Source organism: Nestor notabilis, unplaced genomic scaffold, assembly GCF_000696875.1.
Source record: "Nestor notabilis isolate BGI_N333 unplaced genomic scaffold, ASM69687v1 scaffold21507, whole genome shotgun sequence".
NCBI lineage: Eukaryota > Metazoa > Chordata > Aves > Psittaciformes > Psittacidae > Nestor > Nestor notabilis.
The window spans coordinates 1,540-14,401 of record NW_009936286.1 but is presented as its reverse complement, the minus strand read 5'-3'; the positions used below and the strand labels follow the sequence as shown (position 1 = coordinate 14,401).

Sequence of the window (12,862 nt, the reverse complement as noted above, 5' to 3'; positions counted from 1 at the left end):
CTGCTGATCCAACCCCTCATTGCTCCCTTGGAAACCGTAAATATTTGGTAATTTATTGGCACAACCTTCCAGGCCTTGAATGCTTACGCAGCCTTCTCTTGCCACAGCGACCGAGCCAAGGGAACATGCACAAACAAGGGAAGTCTGGGTGCCCTGGGACGCTTGTTTGGACCCTGCTTTGTTCTCCTGAGCTATGTATTAAAAGAAGTAAAGTCCTAGTCAGTCCTTAGTGACCCTTAGTTACTACCTACTGTTAAACTAGTGAGGATCAGCTTATTATGGTCAGGAGGAATCTGGTTTGCCTTTGCAGGTTGCTCAGGCTTCATATGAGCCAGAAGGAAAACAAAATCTGAGGCTCAGAGTAGTTGAAAGAAAGCAGGATTAAATATAGCCTGGGAGGGAAGGAGGGGGTGAGGGAGTTTGGTGCCGGCAACTGCAAGTGCTCCTTGTTTCTGTGTACTTTCCTCTGCCCTTTTGCTCTCTCAGCTGACTGGTCTGCAGAGCTCAGCCAGGAGGAGGGGAAGGAGGAGGAGGAGGCGGCCTGGCAGCCCACACAGTTGCTTTGGGTCAGGGCTGGAATTGCTCAGTTGGAGAAAGTAAATACAGCTTGTTTTTGTCTTTGAATCATTACACAACAGGGGCAGGAAGCGATTGTTTACGATGCACTTGGAGAGGGCTGATGGAAAACATCAGCAGTGACGCTCTATCCTCAGAAGGGCTTGATTTTTAAGGCTTCAAAACTCTACAGAAGTGGAGTAGTTCTAAAAACAACCAGATGAAAGGCAGAGTCAGGAATGTGGCTGTTTACAAAAGGCGCCCAGGCTCCAGGTTCACAGCAAGTGGCTTGCTTAGATCTTGGTCTGCCACCCCATGCTGAAGATTCTACTTTCCTCAGTGCATGCTTCCCCCCTTTTTGTATTTTTGAGGTTTCTTTTTCCATTATTTTCTTCTGCTTGTTCATCTGCTTTGCCTTGGGTATATCCTGAATAAAATTCGTCATTGTTGAGGATGTAAAAAAGGGACTAGTTGAGAAATACCAGGGCTTTGAGGCAAGGTGTGTTGAGGGCACCGAGCGCTGACTTCTCCCGTGATTTCGAGTGCTGTTAGTGGTGACAGGGTGATGCTCGATGACCTGGTCCTGTCTTTGGCACGATTGCAGCAGAGCATCTTTGGTCTGGGTGCATGGGGGTAAAATCCGACAGTAACCCTCTGCATTCATGTGCTGAGCCTGGCTGTAGCCACCGAGGTGCTTGTCTTCTGTGTAGTCAGATCCTTCGTAGGAGCCCAAAACAATCCCCAGAACAAAGCTGTGGTTTGTGTCAGAGGAACAGGGTGTCCTGGCCGCAGCGAGCATGCGGCAGCCTGACAACACCATTGTGCTTCCTGTAAAGACACGAGTCCTCGGGAGCATCGGGCAGTGCTCGCGCCTCCCACTGCTCTTGAAGGGGCTGTTTTGAATTGGCTGCTCCCTGTTGCAAGGCTGACAAGAGGCTTCAAGCGTTGTTTTCAACACAGTGCACCACCAGTGTGGTGGCAGCCATGGATCTTAAACCTAAACCAGCCGGCTCACTGAGCGTCAGCTGGCCTCGTGCCCCCTTTTTTGCAGTGTGACACATACGCTGTGTCCTGTTGGTCAGCTGGAGCCCCTGGCTAGGTGACAAACTTAGAGGTTTAACTTTAGCCTCTCTGGGCTGAGGATTCCCATCCCAGGCTCAGCCCTATGGGAGATCCGCCTTTAGTTCTGGGAAGCCACCTCTCCGTAGAGGAAAGGCAGCAATAAGTTACGGCAGCGCGTGGAGCTGAATTCCCTCTCCTCTTGGCTTTGAGGAGTGTTGCCTTCTCTGGGGACTCGCCTTAGTGTAAGCCATGTTTATATGAGTTGGAAGACCAGCAGTGGATGAGTTGTCTTGTCTCGCACACCATCCTGTGCTTGTCATAACAGTTTTGCTTGTTGGTGGCTTGGAAAAGTGTCCTGATGTGAGGTTGGTTGATCAGTCAGTTTGTCATCGGCCTCTGTGCTTGCAGGAGTCATGCTCTAGCAGTTGTGCTTTGAGAGCTGGGCTTCCTTGAAGTGAGGCTGCTGCTGCGAGTTGATGCTTAGCTGCCTGTCTTGTATTAATTACTGAGAACATTCTGTGACGTGTTTTGATGTGGGGTTAATTATCAGTGTTGAAGAAAATACTGGTACAAGAAGAACTGAACAAACATCCAGGGCTAATGCCAGCTAGACATGCAGACCACAAATACTGTGTTTCTTTAATTATTATTCTTTTATATAACAAACCTGACTGGCAGCCAGGGTAATAAAACCTGTGTGTCCTTTGCTTGTTACTTAATTCTTTCTTCACTACAAGAACTTCAGATATCCCTCTGAGCCAGGAGGGTGGAGACTGATGAATCTGGAGTCTTGGTGCCTCTCATCAAGTAGTCATGAGCCACAGGCAAGTCATCTCCATTGGCTTCTATGTTCCTTCCTTGGCCAGACCCAGAGTCCCTCGGGAGGTGTCACCTTGTTTGGGTGACCTTCTGTGGTTGACCAGCAGTGCATAAAGACTCTTGACTCTGTGGTCTTGCAGTTGTTTGTTGCCTTTTGTCTTCAGAAGGCAGTTCGGAAATAGGCTGTGAGAGAAAATGAAGGAGTAAGTTCAAGACTCCTGTGTCTGGCACATCTCCCCAAATAGACCCTGCAAATCCGTGCATGTCCAGGCCTGTTTGTGCACAAATAGCAGTGTCCTGGGCTGTGCTAACTCTCTTTGTGCACGCACATGTGGTGTCCTGCATTAAAACAGAGTTCTGGCAGGAGTGCCGCTTCTTTGTTAGAGCAATTTGAAGTGTTGTGAGTAGTTCTGAGAAACTTGAGTGCATCTCTCCTGCCTTGGAGGCTTATAATTGCAAAGGTTGTCAAGACAGAAGAAAAGGTCAACCAAAAGCTAGAGGGAAGCCCTCATAGAGGACAGTCTCCTGAGGCTCATGCAGAGGGAACTTGCTTTTCTTTTTCCAAGGCTAGTGAACTGTGATAAAGCACTGAGCAAAAAAACCCGTTCCTTATCTGGAACTCTGATGTAAGTACTCAGTATGCCCTCCAAACACGGCACAGAAGGTATTGCCCATTTGCCTCCCATGCTCAGGAGGTGTAGTGAGTTGGAAGCCCTATTTAAAGCTGTTTGAATGCTGCTCATCCTGCGTGGCACCTGGCAGGGGTGATATGGTACTGTGCATCCAGAGAACAAGTGTCCTGACATGAATTTAGACTTCGTGGTTGTTGTGTGGCTCTGCTTGGCCCTTATCGTGGATTTGCCAGATACACATACTCATTCCTGGAGTCAGGCTCAACCATATTGAGAGATAGTTTGAAACTGAATAAAAAAATATAAAAAAATTAAGGTGGTTCCTATTTGTCTTTTAAAATCCGTTGTCAAGCTCTACTCTGCAGCCAGGAAGATTGGGATACACAAATGAACAAGACTGCTGAGATCCTTCTGCACTCACAGGCCTCTAGGAGCTGGCATTCAGAAATCCTGCCAGACATTAAACATCTTGTAATGAAGTTGTAACAGTGGAATGGATAGTCCTGCAGACCTCATCAGTCGCTCCGTGTTCATGTTGGTAATACCTTCCTGTGACAGTAGAGCACCAGGCTCTACCTACACCATGTTTCAGAGACACACTTTGTATCAGACATGAAGTTCAGACCAGTGTAGTTTTTTGGTCCCAGGTCATTCATCGTGTCCAGAGCCCTCTCTTCTTTTCAGACAGAAGTAGTAAAATACAACGATCAGAATCACTGTCAGGTTTCTGCATTGCTGCTGTCCTATGTAGCCTGAGACAACACCCTTTGCTTAGCAGCGAGGACAGCTTTCCCAGGGCACAGCTGGCCTCCCGAGCTCTGTCCTCCCTTCCTGGATGTGGAGCCTCCTCTTGCTCCTGCTGCAGTTCCACAGGCCTGCGAACCAGCCCTCCAGCACTCGGCAAGGACAGGTCAAGTCAGCTGTGGTGTGAGCCATGGACACATACATGGGGTGCACTTCCTGGTGGTGAGAGGTGGTGAGGCTGCTTCCTGGTCAGTCAGGTGGTGTGAGACCACAGAAATATTTACTGATGTTCATCTGGAATGACCTGCATAACTTCCCTGGGTCTTCAGCAGTTGCCAGCTCATCCCAGACATACTTGATTTCATACCATGCAGTTCATGCTCCACTGGTAGCATGTTGATGACGTTTCCAGGTGGTGTTTTTTCTTCATGGTGTTTTCTTAACAGTGTTCCTGTTGGTCACAGACAACAGGGCTGCTTGTAGAGTCCATCTGCTGCCCCAGGGCAGTAGCAGTGCCTGATCAGTGTTTGTCCAGTGTCTCCTGAAAAATGCTGTCCATCACACTACTGAATGCTGGAGAACTTGCCATGTGTTTTCCTTCTGTTCCACCATCTGTACTTTTTGTCCGATTAAACTCTTTTGCACCCAGGGCTGTCCTTGTGTCCTGTGCCTGCGCAGCACCCAGCACAGCTCCCTCCCATAGCACGTGTTCCTGGGCGCTGCTGATTTAAAAACGTTCATGTTTGGAAAGTCTGGCTTAAAATTTCCCACTGTTCTTAACTGCCATAACCAGCTCATCCCTCATTGCCATGGGATACAGGGTGTGCCCACGTCTTTGGGAGAACAGCTTGGGAGGGACCTCAGTTAAGAAAAACAGCTGAGATTCTGGTGTTTTGGGCAATTTGCAAGCTTTGCTGTGGGTACTTAACAGTTGAAACAGCAGTTGGAGAAGAAACAGGCAATTTCTGTGGCATATGCAATGCTACAAAAATACTCCTGTCTTTCAATAGGCCCCAGCAGTGCGATTTTGCTAGGAATAACTAATGGAAAGGGTGTGTTTTCTATCTTGCTGCCATCTTGAGCTCTCACATCCTGGCAGTGGGGAGAAGCCCAGCTTAAGCTCGCAGCAGAAGTGGAGCATGCACAGGGCTGTTCCCTCTGTGTGCAGGTCGGGAATCTTGCCTCAGCTACTTTGTCCCATCCTGCTTGGAGGCCCTGAGCTGCTGGAATCGGGTGTTTAGCAAGGAGGGGCCAGAGAAGAAAGTGCAGATAGGGACTGGGTTGTATAAACAGTTCTGGTTCCCTTTACATATAGGCTTACGATTAACTGTGGCCAGGTGCTGCAGGAAAGGGGAAACTCCTAACCTCAAATAGCACAGCTATAATTTAGAAGCTGCAGGAGAAGAACAAGGCTTGTAAAGTCAGAGCTGTCGTGTACGAAATGTGAGTGTGCAGACACAGCTAATGACAGGGTGGAGGGAGTGACCTGCTTGCAGTGCTGTCCGTGGCATGAACCAAGCTGGCATCTCCACCATGTCTCTCTGAAGACCCCGTTAATGGTTTTCTCTTTATTCCTATGAGTTAGATTAGACTACAGATACATGAAATTAAAGGTGCTATTTATAGCCATTCTTTGCTGTGTGACGTTGAAGATGCTGACATGAAACCAAGCATCAACCTCTAGCTCCCACTCTCAGCTGAGGAAGTTGTGGGTTACCATCACCTACTTCTTGCAGGAGATCTGTAGCACCTCAACTGTGGTGTGCACAGGAATTACCCTTGTGCAGTGTTTGAGGCGGGATAGATTGATTCCCAAGCCTGTTTGCTTGGATCTCCAAGGCTAGGATGGGACTGAATGTGCTCTTCAGCAGAGCTTCTGACGGCCTGGAAACAACTGCCTGGATCTTGGGGCACCTGAACAGCTTAGGTGGGGTTGATCCCAACTGCCTTCACAAATGAAGTTTCTGAAATGGGCATCTCCTGGGTAGAGGAAGGAGAGATTAGGTGCTTGTAGCTGCAATCACATGTACCTGCTGGAGGGATCCAGACGCCCTTTGAGTAAAGCAGCACCAGCTGTCATTGCCTGGTGGTGACCTGGAGATCAGCCCCTTCACACAGGGAGAGCAAAAGCTCTGCACACCTCTGACCTGAGGGCACATGGGCAGGTCTTAGAGTGGGTCGGGGAACGTATGTCAGACTTGAGGCTGGTTGAGAGCTTTGTCACTCCTGCTGAGCGTGGAGTCAGTGAGACCCGGAAGAAACCCTTGAGCTGGAGTTGGTGATGCTTCCAGGGAGCAAGAGGGGGTATCAGGCTGTCTTTTGGTGCATGCCGCCTAGACCTCTTGGATGCTTTGAGGTTATCTGCATCAGTAGCCATCGTAACATGCAAAGGCTGACCGTTTACCTTCAGCAAATTGGTTCTCAGACCCTTGTCATAATTACCCACAAAAAGTTCTGTGACCCTACAGGGAAATGCATGATGTCTGAGGGGGTTCATCCACTTGGCCATCTTACCAGATAGTCATGGAAAGAGATGCGGGATAGGGTGGATACTGAAGCTGGAAAAACTAGGCAGCCATGAGGACACAGCTTTCTGCAGGCTCTTTTAATGCCCAGCAAGTCTGAGCTTAAAGTGCTTATGCTGATAAGTGTTGTCCACTCGTGCTCTGGATCTGCAGCCTTTCAGATACTGTCCTGTGCATTGGGTGCTTGTGTGCTGGGTGCTTTCTGTCACTGTGTCCTTCAGTGTCACATGCAGTGCTGATTGCTGCCAAACTCCTTGCTGGTTTGGGACCTCAGGGGAAAATGGGCTGAACCACAAGGATAACTCTAGGTGCCCTGGAGCATTGGGGATGGTGAAAAGGAAACATGAGGAACTTCATCTTCAGTCACAAAACCCCAAACAAATATGCCTGAATTTTGCATCAAATCCAAATAGTCTTGCTTTGTCTTGCTAGCCCATGGAGTCCTACAGTAGAAAAGTTTAGGAATCCCTAGCAGAGGGATAATTTCCCTGAATTACCTTAAAAAGATAATTAAGTGCTTAAAAGCCTCCATGTTCTGGTGATTTTATAGTTGTGTGTCCCAAAAGAAACTCCAGTCTCTTCCCAAAGTAGCATCTAGCCAGTTTCAGTTTATAAGAAATAAGGTTTTATTGAGTGGTTAAAGGAGAAATGTTTAATGTTTGTGGGGAGAAAACACACTCAAACACATGCACTTATCCTGCCCTATCCTGGAGGGTTGTGAGGAACTGGGGCTGTGTGAGGCAGGTTCTGCACCAGTGACTGTGTGTGTGTGGCTGGAGGATCCATCACAGATCCTGCAAGACCCAGATCTTGCATTTCTAGGTGGTCCTTAGTTGTTGGCCTTCACCCCCTGGTTTTACCTCCTGTGATCCATGAAACTGCTTCCCCAGGGCGCTTCAGATGAGCTGTTGAAGGCTGTGAAGCACTTCCCAGGGTAATGGTAATGGAAAGGAGGAGAATAGGTCTGTAGTGTCCCAGGAAGAGCACACACAGACATATTTGGTCCTGGCAGGGCTTTGTCCTTTCTTTCCTGATGCTTTGGATTGTGGTAAGTGGAGGGCCCTCTGATAAAACAATGAAGGGGGCATTTGAATTTCTCCTGTAAGCTCAAAGAGCATACACTTTTATGTGCTGCCTGCTGTGTGTGTCAGTAAACATCATCTCTGGAGGAAAATGGGTTGGAAAGTGTACGAACAACTGCAGAAAAAAAATCCTTTAATTCATGGGTCATCTCCTTGCTTAAGTTTTTCTTCCTGTTTCCACGACAGGTCTAGAAGTACTTTCTGTCAGGCCAGTAGCTGTTGTAGGTGCTGTGTAGGTCTGTGATAGTGAAGGAGCCCTCCTTGGCAAGGCGGACTGAGGTGTTGTGCCAGATAGTGCTTGGAAGTGTGCAACAGGCAGAAGGAAATGGCTAAAACCCAGGCCCAGTTGGAGAATCCTCTCCTCTGGGGAAGCAGCCAGGAGACACAGAGTCTGAACTTCCAGAGCTGAGCCCCTAAAGCTGTGCTGCTGTGTGCTAAAGCTGTGTGCTGGCCATGAGGTGCATTTGCTTAAGGCAGATGTGAGAATACAGTTTTGTTATCCTTATGGTCTCACTTAAGTCACTTGTTTTCCATGTGTGTTGCCCAGTTTTACTGGGCAGGGTAGTATGTCTCTGGCCTGGGAGGTGGTTGGGGTGGTAGGAAGCTGTGAAGCTGATCACTGAAGCTGACATCTCCTGACCATCTCCCTGCTGCAAACTGGTCAGAAACTGCCCAATGAGCAGAACGTGTATTTCTTTGGCAGTGTCCCTCTTTGTCAGTTTGTGGTTTGCAGGGTGGTTGCCTTGGGCTGAGCTTGCACAGCCCCGTGTTTCTAACTTTGCTCCTTCACTTCTTTCTCTCCAGCGGATCGTTGTAAAGAAGTGCAGCAGATCCGAGAGCAGCATCCCAACAAAATCCCGGTAAGTTGTTCCCACTGTTCTGTGTTAGCCTTTGTTTTCATGATTCTGTGCTGCTGCTGGATTGCCTCCACCAGCCAGCCACGGAGGTTACAAAGCTTTGCTCCCCAGAATCAATGCAAGATGCTCCATAAGCCTCCCCTGCCTGGTGCATTCTGAGCAGTGCAGAGTGCAGCCTTTCTCCTACACTTCATGCCTGCCCTAGAGACAAGGAGCTGATTTGATCTCAAATCTCCTTCCAAGCTAATACAGCTTTGTGTGGGTTGGGTTTTGTTTGGGTTTTGTTTGTTTTCTGTAGTAGCTCCTTGGCTTTTCCTGGATAACCTGATAGGGATTTGTCTGCATCTGCCAGAGAAAGATGTATGAGATGATCTTTGCTGGATTGAAAGCAGAGACCCTGTTGGGATAATTCATACCACAATCAGTCACACACTTCCTGTGCTTTCCCATTACCTGTTTACTGACATGTGCAGGTGAGACTCCATGAACTTGACTCCAGTTCTTCCTGCCCATGTCGGACTTAATATGCTGTCTTGCTCTTTGGCTGTGAGTGTGCTTTTGATATCCTAGCTGAGTATTTGTTTCTCTTCCTGAAAAGATGGAGAACTTAGTGAAATAACATACCTGGGGCTTGCTTGAGTTAGTATTTGCAATACCATAGCATGTATGACCAAAAAGTGGGATGTGTCCCTAGTTAAGCTCACTCAGTGTTGGATTAGAATTGCATACAATCAATATTTAGCCTTCAGGGCTTAATTTCTCAAACTACTCTTGGCACATACTAGCCCATTCCTGCCTTGCTCTTCGTTTGATTTTAGCACAGCATCTTCTATCAAAAAGAATTTTCCTTCTTTTCCATGTGCTGTCAGCTCAGCAGAGCAGGACCTGACCTTTGCAGCACAGTGAATACCAGTGTGCCACATCATGTACATACTTACTGACCACTGCTTTTAACACAGACTTCATGGCATCAGGCTAGCTCTGCACTTCTCCAGAGTTGTGGCAGAGCTAATTACAATGCCTTAAGCTCTAGCAATAACGACAGGCTAGAAATAAGTTGTACATAAAATGCACATCTATCAAGTGCCTGTACACAAATGTGTATTGCCTGGGAAATGAACAGGAGGAGCCAGAGCTCTGCATTCACATGCAGAATTTTACCAGCATTACTGAACCATGGTGGGAGAGTGCTCTTTGTGTTGGGGTCAACCACCACATGCCCTGGGAGAAGGCTTCTGTGTCATCAGGATCCATCCACTGGTGTGGATGTCTAGGGAGCTGTATGTGTGTAGGATTAGCCATGGCAGAGACCTGAGCCCTCCCAGTAACTTCTTTGTTCAGTGGCCTTGGGGGCTCCAGCAGTGTTTGTGTCACTGGTACCTCTAAAGGCTTGGTCTTAGGTAGACCCTGACATCAAGTTTGATGCAGTCTCTTCTCTTTTACATAGCAAAGTTGCTGCAAGTCCACTGTATGTTACTTTCAGTGCTTGGGCTGAGCAAAGCCACGTACTGCAACGTGGAGCATGGTTCAGTGCACTGCAGCAAATTGGCTGTAGGAAGCTCTTGGTCCAAGAAGGTACTTGGAATTGGCAAAGGGGTTTGAGCCCGCAGCCCAGAGGGAGTTGGGGCAAAGATGGCCCAGGCCACGTTGTTATTGCTGCAGAAAGCACAGCAAGCTGTGCTGCAGCTGCTGCTGTCGTCCTGCATCTCCAGGTTACACTCGGAGCCCTTGGGTGAGTCCCCTTTTGCTGTGACAGAGGGCCAGGATGATCTGCAGAGTGCATGGCCTGGCTTTGTGCCCAGGGAAGAGCATCTCTGTCCTGTCTCCAGAAGGGGCTGTGCCCTGTACACATGGGGAGAGAGCTGGTGGGACGACCTTCCCTGGGCTCCTGCGAGGGGCTGTTCTGGGGCTGTCCCCATTTCCTACCAAAATCATTTTCTACCTCTTCAGACTGGCTCCAGAGCAAGGGTTGAGTTTATAAATGCTGCCCAAACTCCCTCTGCAATGGGACCAGGACTCAAGGCTCTGCCCTGAGCCTTTCCACTGGTGCCCAGCTCATGTTATTTCTGCAGAGACCTGTGGTGGGTTCTCACCACACTAAGAGCAGTGTCCCATGCTGAGTAACCCTTTGGCACGGGGCAGCAGCTTGGAACACGATGCAGGAGGAGAGGTGGCTTTGTATACAAGCCCTGTGGCTGCAGGGATGTAATATTAGCATTTGATCATGCATTTCCCTCCAAGCTGGACAAGAACGTTTTGTCCATTGGCCACCTGTTCCCATAGCTGGTTACCCAAATAGCAGCTCATGTTCTGGAAACAGAAACTCCTGGAGCTGTTGTACATGAGAAGCCCTCTGTCTGCTGAGGACACAAGGCAGCTGCTGCTTTAACAGCCAGGACATCCTTCTTGGCCCATTCTTGGACTAATTGAGAGGCTTTCCTTTGTGGGATGGACCTGGCTGGTAATAAGAGATGTCTGCTTCTGTTCCTGCTAGATGCAAATGAGAAGTGAGGCGTAGCCCCAGTGTTCAGAGCCCTCTGTGCGTGGAAAGGTTGCTGCAGAGCTGCCCCTTTGTGCCTCTGTTTCCCTGTGGCCAGAGCAGCATCCCTGTATGTGGCTGTTTTAAGTGTCCAGCCCCTTGAGACTGTTCATCCCCCTATAGCCAAAGTACTCATATGTTCAAGCAAGACAAATGAAATACAGCAGGATGGTTCTGCTTCTCTTTGTCTTTCAGCAGTTAGAGTTACGCTGCTGCTGCTGGTAGTGTGTCAACAGATGATTAATGGAAAGGGAAATCAGTGCCCCCAGAGGTTCTCCTGATCCTTTCGGCTCCACAGAGCCATCTTCTGGGGATCCTGGTCCCTGCATGCTGCTCTGTCCCTCCATTGTCCAAAGGCATTTGCAGTCTCCCATATATTTTTGGAAAAGACCCGGGAAGGTGATTTATGGAACTCCTTCCCTTATAGTGAAAAATAATGTTGAGTCTCAACTCGGAGAGGACGATGAACTGATGAGGTCTCTCTGTGGAGAAAATAAGTAGGTATTAGAGAGATGTGAGAGTCAAGAGTATCACTGTAATGGAATGGATTGAGCTTTATAAGTAATAGCATTACTTATTTTAACTGCCTGCCACCTTATTCCTTGGAATAAAAATAGGTCATTTCCAAACTGGTTTAGAATGGCAATTGTAGCTGTCAGCAGACTCCTTAACAGAAGAAATTCATTAACTGTAATAGCAGGAGAACTGAACAGAAACCATTGTTTAGCCCTTTCAGAATGTGGTAAGAGCTTTCCCAGGCAAGGCCTCCTGTAGGGGAGGACAGGCTGGGCTGTCCCCATGGTGGCACCGTGCTGACGTGCCCTGGAAGCTCACCACGCAGCTCATCCCTTGCGGAGTCCGTGTGTCTGCACGCTGGAGTGTTAACGTGAGGAGCGGGACTGGCAGAATCCAAAGTCCCCCTTTGTGAAGGAAAGCCTTGGGTGGCTTCACAGTGATTTCTAAACCCTATAAATATTATAAACTACTGTAATAAATACTATAAACTGAAACCTCAGAATATTGTTTGGGAATATCCACAGCTCTTCCTGAACAAGCAGGGCGGTGCTGAACAGCAGCAGCCCAGAGTTGTGGTCAAAAAGGGAAGGAAAATGTCTCCTGCTGTGCACCATGAGTTCAGCCCTTAGCTCAAGCCAGCAAAACCTGTGGTTTTGGTCAGTCTGAAAGTGATGTTAAAATAAACCTCACTCCTTTTCCATATCTCCTGCATGTCAGGGAGGTAGCTAAATCAATCCACTAATACCAACTGTTTCTCAGCCAGCCAGAGCAATTGCTGTTTTAGTTCACTTACCTTGGATGCTTTCCACTGGCTCGCTCAAGCAGAGGTGACTTTTTGCTGAAGAGCTGTCTGCAGCCAGCCCGATGGGCACTGCTCATGTCCTTTTGTTGTTTTCCTGTGAGGGTGAAGCAAAGTGGGGCCTCACCTCAGCTTTCCCATTTGTGTAGTTTGATTTGTGCTTGACCTTGAGGCCAGTGCTTGGGGCACTGTGAACTGTGGCTGACCCTACCATTGACTTTCTCCACAGGTCATCATCGAACGCTATAAAGGGGAGAAACAGCTGCCAGTGTTGGACAAGACCAAGTTCCTTGTCCCAGACCATGTCAACATGAGTGAATTGGTCAAAATAATCCGGTGAGTGCACTGGCTCCAACTGACAAGCTGTGAACCTGTCCTCGCCCACAGGCCCTGAACACAGGGTATCGGGTGAGAAGGAGGCAGAGGAAGCTGCTGGGGGTTGGGATGGGGACATGACAACCATAGCAGCCTTGTGTTGTGGTACAGACTCTTTGGGGGGTGGGGGGAGACAGGTTCTTAGCATCTGGTGAAGGACTGTGACCTCCCTCATAGGAAGCTGATGAGGGGGACTCCAATCCCCTTCTTTTATAGACTCATAGAATACTAACATGGTTTGGTTTGGAAAGGACCTTAAGACGATCTAGTTCCAACCCCGCTTCCATGGGCAGGGATGCCTCTGTATCCTTATGGAACACGCTTGTCTGCTTTGCCCTTGTCAGCTGCACTTGGAGA

At 48.5% G+C, this 12,862-nt stretch overlaps 1 protein-coding gene across 1 annotated transcript in view; it reads left to right on the top strand.

Moving 5' to 3' along the window:
* Positions 1-775: 775 nt before the first annotated feature.
* MAP1LC3A (microtubule-associated protein 1 light chain 3 alpha) overlaps positions 776-12,862 on the top strand; it is a gene marked incomplete at its 5' end in the record, with an annotated part of 12,918 nt that continues 831 nt past the window's right edge. Inside the window, 3 exons of the mRNA XM_010018274.1 lie at positions 776-835; positions 8,224-8,279; positions 12,360-12,466. Of these exons, the coding sequence (XP_010016576.1) occupies positions 776-835; positions 8,224-8,279; positions 12,360-12,466 (223 nt within the window). The remainder of the gene's footprint in view (positions 836-8,223; positions 8,280-12,359; positions 12,467-12,862) is intronic.